This window comes from Galeopterus variegatus, unplaced genomic scaffold (genome assembly GCF_000696425.1).
Source record: "Galeopterus variegatus unplaced genomic scaffold, G_variegatus-3.0.2 Scaffold1167, whole genome shotgun sequence".
In the NCBI taxonomy this organism is placed as follows: Eukaryota; Metazoa; Chordata; class Mammalia; order Dermoptera; family Cynocephalidae; genus Galeopterus; species Galeopterus variegatus.
The window spans coordinates 111394-123468 of NW_007727278.1; the positions used below are offsets into that span (position 1 = coordinate 111394).

Here is a 12075-nt window from a genome sequence, read left to right on the forward strand (position 1 = left end):
CCACACCTCTTTTTATATAAGGTTTCATATTTAATTTGGTCATGAATTCATAAATACATGAGTATTTTGTACCTAATGGTCTTCCTTTTATTGTTTGGTATTACCAACACACTCTTCAAATAGGGACCTTCCACTGGCAAGAACGGACCCCCAATTACCGGAGAAAGACTTTATTAACTGCATACCATGTACCAGTGCTATTCGGACTGGGAATATAGAAAACAAAAACATCCAAACAAACCAATTTCATACTATCGTGAATAAGCATGAGAAATACTGAGAAGGCTAGTTTAGATGCACCTTCATAGAAGTCCTCTGAGGGAAGGACAAGGAGCTGGAACCTGGCCGATTTCCTCTGAGACAGTACCCTGAATGTGCCTAAATCTTCAGGCCTTTGTAGCTTTGATCCAAACACACCAGCCCTGGGACAAGACAATCCAGAATGCCTTGTGATGGAAAAGACCAAAAACCCTGAGCCCTACTACCTCCATGAACTGATCCTGCCAGACTGGCATACTATGGGGAAGGGTTTGCAGGAAAGAGGCTGAAATGGTTACTTAAGAGAAAGTGGCACAAGAACAAAACCCTATTGTGTCAGCCATTCTAGGCCTCCTGGTCACGTATTCAAGAATTGTTATGTCTGTGTTGGGTGTTTTAAATGGAAGTCAGATGCTTACAGAGGAGCTAAGCTCCTCAAAGAGAGAATCTCTCCAAAATGAAGCTCTGGGGCTCAGTGTCACAGATCACCGGAAGGGAGAGGGACCTTCTAGTCCCGAGTTAGCAAACAGTTCACACTATTCATGAGCACCATCCACTCTTCTTCCCTGGGACCAAGGCAGACACTGGGGACAGATCCCTGTCCTCTCTCTCCTTTGGAAATGGTGCTTGGCATGGAACCTATTTGCCACTTGTGATCTAACCCATCTGTCACCCTCCCATCCCATCCATGGAGGAGGACAATCTGGTCATGAGCCAACCACACATGGAGTTTCACGTGGATGTGGTTCTCCCCAAGTGCCTGCTCACCTGTAAACACATACCTATAAATAAATTAACATTCGACACCTAGAAAGCTGTCAAGTTTAAAAGACTGGCCCCTGTAGAAGTTGCCAGTGATCCAAACACAGTTGAATTGAAGTGCATGTGAGAGAGAACTGGAATCCAGAGTGAGACCTTACAGAGGGTGGGTTTTCTCTCCNCTGAGCTCACAGCCGGTGGCTTCAAGGCTGATGTTGAGGAGCCCTTGGGCAGAAGGGGAGCGTCTAGGTGGGGAGCACAGTGCAGCACCCACATCTTCCCTCTGGGGAAGAGGATGGTGTAGAGGCTGACCTGAATCAGGGGGCCTTGCAGGAACTGTAGGTGAGGGCAAGAGCTGGGTCCTAGAGAACAAGGGGAAGGAGAAATGGGTCTCCTAGGAGCTTGCAGGGAATGAGGGTGCAGGAAAGGCCTTGGGGAGAGAAAGAGTAGGAGAGGACACAGGAGAGTGGCCAAAGAACTCCCCAGCAGCCTGGGCCTGCTCAGACTCCTCAGTGATCCGCTTCCCTTTCCTCAGCAGCCCTGTTGGAGCCCATCTGTGCCAGGCTGGACCCCCCCAGCCTGAGGTACAGCCCAGAGAAGCCACCCTGGGAGGTGTGGGTGAGCAAGGCCAGCCTGGTGGCCTTGTGTCCCTGTCCCCAGAGGGAAGGGCAGGCAGGAGAGGGAAGGGAGGAGGTGCTGAATGCCAGTCCCCCATGAACCTGAACTTTGGATTCCAGGGAGTCAGAGCAGGAAACACCCCCCGGCAGGGCAAGTCTGGAAGGGAGGAAGGAAGGAGCGGGTCACATGGCAGAAACACCAGATTGTTTCAGAGGGAGGATGGGAGATAGGGTGAAAAACAATCAAACAAAAACACACACCTCTTTTACATAAGGTTTTGTACTTAATTTGGTCAAGAACTCATAAACACATGAGCATTCTGTACCTAATGGTCTTCCTTTTATTATTTGGTATTACCAACACACTCTTCAAATAAGGACCTTCCACTGGCAAGAACGGACCCTCAATTACCAGAGAAAGACTTTATTAAGTGCGTATCATGTGCCACTGCTGTTTGGACTGGGTATAAAGATAACAAAAACATCCAAACAAACCAATTTCATACTATCATGAATAAACATGAGAAACCCTGATAAGGCTACTTTAGATGGCCTTCAAGGAAGTCCTCTGAGAGAGGGACAAGGAGCTGAAATCTGACTGATTTCCTTTGAGACCCAAGGGCAGAGCATCCTGTGCAGCAAAGGCAGGACCATCCTGTGCCTTTAGGAAGTGGAGGGGGCAACTTGGGGACCCCAATGGAAGTGGGAGAGGAATGTAAGGGTATAGACTGAGGGTCTTTCCCTCCTAAAATACCCTTGACAGTTCTCTGAATGTGCCTAAATCTTCAGGCCATTCTAGCTTCGGCCCAAACACACCAGCCCTGGGACAAGACAACACACAACTCCTTGAGATGAAAAAGACCAAAAACCCTGAGTGCTACTGGCATACTATGGGGAAGGGTTTGCTGGAAGGAGGCTGAAATTGTTACTGAGGTTTTAAAAAAATAACAGAAAGTGGCACAAGAACAAAACCCTAATGTGTCAGCCATTCTAGGCCTCCTGGTCACAGTATTCAAGTATTGTTATGTCTGTGTTGAGTGTTTTCCATGGAAGTCAGATACTTACAGAGGAGCTAAGCTCCTCAAAGAGGGAATCTGTGCCCCAAAATTAAACTCTGGGGTTCAGTGTCACAGATCACCAGAAGTGAGAGGGGCCTTCTAGTCCCGAGTTAGCAAACAGTTCACACTATTCATGAGCACCATCCACTCTTCTTCCCTGAGACCATGGCAGACACTGGGGACAGATCCCTGTCCTCTCTCTCCATTGGAAATGGTGCTTGGCATGGAACCCATTTGCCACTTGTGATCTAACCCATCTGTCACCCTCCCATCCCATCCATGGAGGAGGACAATCTGGTCATGACCCAACCACACATGGAGTTTCTCACGTAGATGTGGTTCTCCCCAAGTGCCTGCTCACCTGTAAACACATACCTACAAATAAATTAACATTCGACACCTAGAAAGTTGTCAAGTTTAAAAGACTGGTCCCCATAGAAGTTGCCAGTGATCCAAACACAGTTGAATTGAAGTGCATATGAGAGAGAACTAGAATCCAGAGTGAGACCTTACAGAGGGTGGGTTTTCTCTCCCTCCCACTCTGTACTTGCACTCATTTTGTGGTTGCCTAATCCATCACGGTAACCTATGTAAATAACTTACTAAGTACACTTACAAACATGTTTACATTCTCATATAATCATATACAAAAATATAAACATAGAAATGCATGTATCCTATAGTATCAAGCAATAGCTGGACAAGAGTAAATGCATGCATATAACATGGATGGATCTTACAATGTAACAAACACAAGTAAAGAGAAATTCCTACTAGGATGAAAAAGTGCAAGAACGGAAAAGAATGACATCCTAACACAACTCTCCATACACACACAAACGTTAATTCACACACCAAGAATCATACGCATGTTTCCATGTTTGCTTATCACAACCATTTCATAAAAATTACTCCAAGTCCGCCAAGAACATTCTAGGACTTTCCCTCCACTGGACTATACTGGATGGTAGAGTTTCTTCAAGCACCAGTCATGTGAAATTTTTGACTGCTTCCTACAGGCTGATGTCTAATCGCTATTTTTTTCCAGAAGAAAAGATAAGTTAGAGGACCTCTGGCTTCCTAAAGAGATTCCTTCACACTCAGGTCGCAGCAGAGCCTGCTCCACTTTCTCGATAGATGAACCTTGTGGAGCCCACCAAATGGTCCTCAATGGTCTCCCTTGCAAGTCTTTCTCCCATCGTCTCCAAGGCATCCAGCAGGGTGTTGACAGAGGCGCCCCGCCCCGTTTTGTTGACCCACGTCACCAGCATTTCATACAAGGCGTCCTGTGGCCCTGCAGCACGAGCTCTGGCCACATGGATCTCATTTTCGGTGAGGCCCACCAGCCGCATGAACAGGTTCCAGGACTCAAAGGGCACGTTGTCGGGAAAGATATTATGGAAGCAAAGCCTCAGACCTAGGTAAAGACAAGACACAGAGACGGTCCGCTGAGTTGGGATGCGCTTCAGGAAGGGCCGAGGGTCCTAGACCCCAAGGGTGGAGCCGAATGGACTCCCGATGCTGGTGAACCTGTTGCCCCAGTGTCCCTACTTGCTTCCCATCCACAGAGAAGCAGGCCATACTACCGGGGTGTCACCTGCTCCCAAGACACAGCAGGGAGTCCAGGCCCACAGAGAGTCCTGCCCCAAAGGGCGGTTGATACCCCACCAAAGGGGACGGATGGACATGATGGAGGCAGAAAACAACGTGGGGAAGGAGCCACAGTGTGGGTCAGAGAGTGGGAGCAGCAGGAGCTCAGAGGAGGGAAGCCCTGTAGGCTGCTCTGGGCAGGAGAGCAGGACCCAAGGCAGCCACATCTGCATCTATGGAAAGTCAGGGCCTGGTTGGGGGATCTCGGGTTCACATCCAGCTCGGCCTCACTTCCTGACGCTGGGGTAGAGCTGGATCAAGCAACTAGTGAGCCCTGACATGGAGCAAACCCACCCAGTTCAGGGGACGGTGACAGGATTGCATGAGACGCATGCACAGTGCAGTGCACGCCGCCTTCCTAGAAACATGAGGGGACCAGACACCAGGTTGTGTTTTCTAACAGCCGCATTANAGAAGAAAAGATAAGTTAGAGGACCTCTGGCTTCCTAAAGAGATTCCTTCACACTCAGGTCGCAGCAGAGCCTGCTCCACTTTCTCGATAGACGAACCTTCTGGAGCCCACCAAATGGTCCTCAATGGTCTCCCTTGCAAGTCTTTCTCCCATCGTCTCCAAGGCGTCCAGCAGGGTGTTGACAGAGGCGCCCCGCCCCGTTTTGTTGACCCACGTCACCAGCATTTCATACAAGGCGTCCTGTGGCCCTGCAGCACGAGCTCTGGCCACATGGATCTCATTTTCGGTGAGGCCCACCAGCCGCATGAGCGGGTTCCAGGATTTAAAGGGCACGTTGTCGGGAAAGATATTATGGAAGCAAAGCCTCAGACCTAGGTAAAGACAAGACACAGAGACGGTCCGCTGAGTTGGGATGCACTTCAGGAAGGGCCGAGGGTCCTAGACCCCAAGGGTGGAGCCGAATGGACTCCCGATGCTGGTGAACCTGTTGCCCCAGTGTCCCTAGTTGCTTCCCATCCATAGAGAAGCAGGCCATACTACCGGGGTGTCACCTGCTCCCAAGACACAGCAAGGAGTCCAGGCCCACAGAGAGTCCTGCCCCAAAGGGCGGTTGATACCCCATCAGGGGGGACGGATGGACATGATGGAGGCAGAAAACAACGTGGGGAAGGAGCCACAGTGTGGGCCAGAGAGTGCGCGCAGCAGGAGCTCAGAGGAGGGAAGCCCTGTAGGCTGCGCTGGGCAGGAGAGCAGGACCCAGGGCGGCCACGTCTGCATCTATGGAAAGGCAGGGCCTGGTTGGGAGATCTCTGGTTCACATCCAGCTCGGCCTCACTTCCTGACGCTGGGGCAGAGCTGGGTGGGCCAACAGACTCTGCACTGCGAGAGTTTGACACGGAGCAAACCCACCCAGCTCAGGGGACTGCGACGGGATTGTGTGAGACACACATGCACTGCACGCCGCCTTCCTAGAAACAGGAGGGGACCAGACACCAGGTTGTGTTTTCTAACAGTCTCTTTAAAAAAGTAAAGTAAAAAGAAATAGTTGATCTTCATTTTGACAATATATTTTACTTCAATTCTATACAGAATGTTATCGTTTCAACATATTATTAATTAATCCTCAAAACATTATTAATGAGATATTTTCCATTTGTTTTGTATTACATCTTTGATGTCTGGCATGAAGCTTATATTGCAGCTCAGCAAATCGAGTCTGGCCACAGTTGAGTGCTCAGGAGCCTCCTGGGGGCTGAACCAGGCCCTGAGCAACGAGGGAGGAGCGAGGATGGTGGAAGAGGGAAGGACAAAGGAGTTGGGGACGTTGTCAGGGGACAGAGTGGCTGGGCATAGTGGGGGAGAAGAAGTGGTGGGAGAGGGGGATTTAGGGTCCCAATGGTCCAGTGACATCAGCATAAGATCCCCTGCATCCAGCATTGACTGCCCTGGAGGAGCCCTGTCAGCTGTGGGGACGGCAGAGAGGACACTGACCCTAGTCCTTCCACTCCTGCTGTGTCGCCCCCAACAAAACACTTACTCTCAATGGAGTCGGCACCATCGGCTGGATCCAGCAGCCTCCTGCTCGTCTCAGACCATTCAGCTTCTGCAAGTTCCTGTAACACACGGTGGAGAACGCCCTGGTCAGAGTCAGGAGCCCTGGGTTTCAGTCCTGCCCCTGACATACGGCAGCTGTGAGACCCGGACATGTCACTTCCCCTCTGGGGTCTCCATGAAGACGGGGGTAGACCTCCTGCCCTGCAGAGCTCACAGGCTCTGTGTGCCGGTGGCTCACTGGGGCTTAAGTTCCGTGCAGTAAATGCTCAGTTCTTAAGTGTTCCAATCAAGTATACACCTATGTATCACCCAATCAAATCAGAACATTACCACCACCACAGAAAGTCCCTTTAGGGTCAATTCTCACCAAGCCCCAGCAGGAGACAACCAGTCCTCACAGGCTTTTCATGTGACTCAGAAGATTATACATGAGAGCTCTTTGCAACATCTAACATAAGGATTTGTTCCACGAATATAAGGTGCTTTGATCAACAATAATGTACCATATTAATAGTCTAAATAAGAAAATGAAAATGCCAGATAGTCCCATGAAGGCTGAAAGGCACTTGGTAAAATTAAACACCAATTCTTATTTTTTAAAACAGCTTGCAATAGGGAGATGTATTCATAATAATTTCTATATGAAATAAGAGGTGACATCATTCAGAATGGTGACACCTGGGTGACTTTCCCAACAACATTCAATCAAGACCGAAATGCCTGCCTCCTCCAAGTTTTGCTGAACATTACTCTGAAATTCTAAACAAGAGACAGGTTTCTTGGAATGGAACAGGAAAAATAGCCATTATTTTAGATGTATGTGTACACTTTTAAAACCCTAAAATTTAAGCAATACTTAAACATGAGTGTATATTTGTCCTTCATAGTATGTGAGGGATTGTTCAAGAACCCCCAATGGATACCAAAATCCATGAATTCTCAAGTCCCTGGTATAAAATGGCACAGAATTTGCATATAACCTATACACATCCTACTGTATACCTTAAATCACCTCTAGATTACTAATAACACCGAACACAAAGCCTACACATTAAGCTCATGAATTCAATGTAGTACTCAGAGCACTAAAAATTCAAGTTTTGCTCTTTGGAGCTTTGTGGAATTTTAATTTTTCTGAATATTTCTATCCACATTTGGTTAAATCCACAGACATTTAGGGCTGACTGTATATCTGGAAAAATATAGGAGAAAAAATAAATTATAAAATGTAATTACAAGATCCAGTCTATATGGGTTACGAAACACTTAAATACAAAGAAAACAGCCTTGACAAGAAATACGAATAATTTATCTGAAGAAAAACACAAATCTTAATTGAATTATAATGAAACATTTGACTTGAAATACTATCTTGTGTGATAAGAAACGTATTGAATATTGACAAGATCTCCATTCTTCCTAGATTACTTTTTTATACTTAACATAAATTCAATAAAAATGCAGATGATTATTTTGGACATGGAGAAAATTTTACAAAACAATTCTAAATTTGATCTGGGTAAAACTATAGGTTTCTGAAAAACTAAGAAAGAGGTATTTGCTCTATTGGATATGAAGACATCGAAAATTTCACTGTGTGGAAGAATTTCATTATGTGTATAATATAATGTTTTTCCCATAAATAAATGTATAAACACACATATGCATAAAGATTTGAACAAGAAATCACAAGAAATTCTCTTTCGTAATTATCATGGAGAAAAAGACGCAGGTGGCCGAGGAGCAGCAGAGTAAGTTCTCGTTTGTTACTCACTGAGTGTCTTTCTACACTGTTTAAATTTTCCCACTTTGTTTTTTTGTTTGTTTGTTTTTGTTTTCTTTTTTGTGACCGGTAAGGGGATCGCAACCTTTGGCTTGTTGTCGCCTGCACCGCGCTCAGCCAGTGAGCGCACCCTTGGCATGGCACCCTATATAGGATCTGAACCCGCAGCGGGAGCACCCCTGCGCTCCCAGCGCTGCACTCTCCTGAGTGAGCCACGGGGCCGGCCCTAAATTTTCCCACTTTGAATATGTGTTAATCTCTTTCTATAAAAATCAAAGCACTTAATCAAGCTAGAGTGATTATTGACATTTTTAATGTTTGTTTTCCTTTTTAATGTTCTCTTTGTTAAATAAAAAATGGGCATGGATGCAAGAAAGGAGCAGAAAGGAATCGTTTAGGTGGAAGGAGAACATTGTATGAACAGGCCTGTGACTAGGGAGAAACCCAAAGCAGAGGGAATTAGGAGAATCGGTGGCCAAAAGGGTTGGAGGAACCAGAGCATTGTTTAGAACAATTCACTTTATATAGTATCACAAAAAATTTCCATTCAAATTATAGAGTTATAACTTTCTGAGCAATGAGAGAAGTTCGTCCGATGTTCAGAAAAGGTCCTTCTGAGAGCTGATGAGCAATGAAAAAGCAAATGTATCCTCAGTTTTCACGAATTAAAAATTGAAACTGTGATATGTGAAATTATGAGACCAAATGAAAGAACAACAAAAAATTAGGAATCTGTTATCTGTATGGGAGAAAATGCAGGGGCAGGAGAACATGTCTTCTTATAAAGACTCTAATAGACAAGAGACGGATCATCTGATCATATGCGAAAATAGTCAAAACAACACAAAAAATAACTTTAACACAATTAATGTTTTCTTAAATACCAAAAAGAAAAGCACTGAATGTCAATTCAAAATACATGAACTGATATGAACCAAACAAAACCAGGTGTGTGCATGCGTGTGTGTGTTTGTGTGTGTGTGTGTGTGTGTGTGTGTGTGTGTGTGTACAGGAAAAAGTTGACCTGGAAATTCTACTTCTTCTAGAAAGCCTCCCTAAAAACATCATCAGAAATCTGAACAAAGATTTCTTTTCAAATATGTTCAATGTAATGCTAATTTTGGATAACCTTAATATTCCTGATGTTTTGAGGAAGGGCTTACTGGGTTCTGTAACAAGCATACAGTGGCTGTCATGCAACCCTCATTCAGTCATCAACAAACACCGCAGTGCCCACTCTGTGCCTGAGCTGCTCCAGGTTCCAGGCACACAGGGAGAATAGGACAGACAATAGGAAGCAGAACTCTCCACAGACTGGCTCCATCTCAAGATCAGGACAGCTGTGTCTGCCATGTGAAGCCCCATTCCCTGCAGTCCCTTGTCTCTCTCAGTCTCTATCTCCCCCTGGGCCAGGACAGCTGCTGGCATCACCCCCTTGCACTGTCTACAAAGTCCTGGGCGAGCAGAGGGCCAGGGGTCTGTACGGCCCATCCCCCACTCACCAGCAGATGCTTGGCCTCCCTTGGGGACCTCAAGGTGATGACACGTGCCAGCTCTGCTGGCTCCTGACCTTCCATCTTCTGCTCAGAGACCAGGATGGACGATGAGTGTCTGCTGCTCAGTACCTCTTTGTGGGCATTGTCCTGAGCCCCGGGACCTCTTGGGGGACACGAGCACCAGAAAAAGACCTTGGGAAGGCCAAAAAGCTGACTCAGGGTCCACATCCAGGGCTCCCTGCAGGGTCCCCAAGGTCCCAACATCCCTGCCTCCTCCCATGGGGTTACCCAAGGCAGGCACAGACACAGTAAGTCTAGGGTCTGCTGCTGAGTTAAGGTGGGTCACCCCTTTACTGCCCCCCACCCCAGAGTGCAGGGCTATGGCATGGGGGTGTCTCCAGGCAGCAGGAAGGACAGGGCTGCAGCATGGTCCACTAGCCTGGAGAGGCTCAAAACAGTCACTTGCCCCTTGCAGTCCACCCAGAGACCCAGGCAACTAGAGAGAAGCCAGGCAGAAGAGTAGGACCAGTTGGGGATGAGTCCACCCAACTCTGCTGCGGGTGGAAAATAGTTCCTGAGTGCCCAGTGCCCCAAGGTACTAGAAACCCACTCACTTTGTGTATGCACTTGGGGTCCACTCCACAACCTGAAAGAGAAGGCGCAGCCCCTTAGCAAGTGGGCAGGGGCCTCCCACAGCACCTCCTTCCCCAAGGCAAGGCCGGGGCAGGGGTGGGCTGGGCTCAGACGCTGGACATGGAGCCCAGGGCCTGGGGACAGGGATGGGGCCATGCCAACTCTGGGCACCATCAGGAGGAGGAGCAGAAGGGGAAATAGAGTAAAAATCATCACATGTAGAATCTCTGGTCCTGCTCCAGCCAAAGCTCTGTAAACACCCTGATCACATCTCATCCTGACCCTCATCCCCAGTCCAGGAGCTGACTGTCCCTCTGCCCTGGCGGTGCCCTGCAGACGTAGGAACTGGCTGGGAGATGAGGCGACCCCCAGAGAGGGGCTGGTGAGACCCTGGTTCCCATGGGGTGCGCATGAGGCAAGTGGTGGAGGAGAAATCACAAGGAAGAAGATAGAGCCAAGCTGGGAAGACACCAGGATTTGGGAGACAGGAGGCATTTCTGTCTGTGGGAACAGAGTGGGACAGGGAGGGACGGAGAGTGCCAGACCTCTACCCTCAGCCAACACTCACCTGGATGGAAGTACCTCCTGTAAAGACGTTTGGCCACCAGCCCCAATAGCAGGAACACAATCACAGTTCCAATCACAATCCCCACAACCAGGTATCCATGACCTGAGTAAAGACAGGGAGAGGCAGGAGTCTCCTGGCTGGTGGTCACCGATTCTCCAGTGGTTGGGGCTTCCCCAGTGGCCTTTGTACCTGATTCTTTGGGGACACACATGAGATCTCTCCAGGGTGTACAGGGACTCTTCTCAACCATCCCATTGGGGCACCTGGGAACACACATGGGAAGTGACAGGTTTCGTGAGAGAAGCTGCCAGATGGCCTAAGAGAGGGAGCCCCCTCCCTGCCCAATGTCCCTGAGAAGCTGTCAGAGGAAGGGCAGGCTCCTCATATCTCCAGGGGTCCCCCCACTGCCACTTGTTGAGTCTGTGGGAGGATCTGAGCTCTGTGGGCCCCCTGCTCACGCTCCCTGGTCAGAGCTGCAGCCTTCAGGAGCCTTCTCTGCAGGGCACACGCTGAGCTTCCCTGGGTAACAGGGAAGGCTCCATGCTAAGGGACAGTCACAAGCCCATGTGGCCATGAGCTGAGCCATGTCCTGCAGTCAACTTTAAATATAACTAAGCTCTTGTCTTCCACCTGTTTGACCATTCCTACAATCACAGCAAATGCTAGGGGGTCAGAGAACAGTCACTTAACTATTGTTCTCTAATAGCAAAACTAGGGAAGGGACAGGCCCTATTGAGGGATCGGGAGCCAGGGGTGAGGCTGCCTGAGCTGAATCAAGTATTTATGACAATCTAGAAGGAGCTACATGCTCACATTCATGATGATTTTGTGGGCCATGGGGACTTTTGTCTTCCTGGGCCCCTTCTTGAGAAAAAAAATAAAGTTACATCTTAGGACTCAGTTGTTTCAAATATGAATATAACCTAGGCTGGATTCCATGCAGTTCTTTTTCTTATGATTTCAAAATAAATTAAAACAGTTCATGGGCTCCTAAAAGTATCATGGCCCTAAGTCTTGGCCTCCTGTGCCCACTGAGCTGGTCGGCCTGGCCAAGGGGAAAACATGCTGAGAAGGTGTAGGAAGGGGCCACTGCAGGGGCAGGGGTGGGACCTGCACACGGACCAGGAGGGGCCCTGCAGGATCAGAAAACCCCACAGGCACACGGGCTTGGGGGCGAGGATGGGGTGCAAGGAGACTCGGGTCTTCTGGGGGTTCCCTTGAGCTGCTGGGGGCCCCCTTGGCTCCTGTGTCTTACCTAGTGCTGCACTTCTGGCACATCTCAGGGGA

The 12075-nt window shown here is 48.3% G+C and overlaps 1 protein-coding gene across 1 annotated transcript in view; it reads right to left on the bottom strand.

The window, feature by feature from the left end:
- Positions 1–2042: 2042 nt before the first annotated feature.
- The window catches only part of TNFRSF10A (tumor necrosis factor receptor superfamily, member 10a), a 45520-nt gene continuing 35487 nt past the window's right edge, over positions 2043–12075 (bottom strand). Inside the window, exons 4-9 of the mRNA XM_008575283.1 lie at positions 10789–10890; positions 10202–10233; positions 9594–9779; positions 6292–6367; positions 4779–5125; positions 2043–3762 (exon numbers count right to left, since the gene is read on the bottom strand). Coding sequence (XP_008573505.1) covers positions 4809–5125; positions 6292–6367; positions 9594–9779; positions 10202–10233; positions 10789–10890 — 713 coding nt within the window. The 3' untranslated portion in view covers positions 2043–3762; positions 4779–4808. The remainder of the gene's footprint in view (positions 3763–4778; positions 5126–6291; positions 6368–9593; positions 9780–10201; positions 10234–10788; positions 10891–12075) is intronic.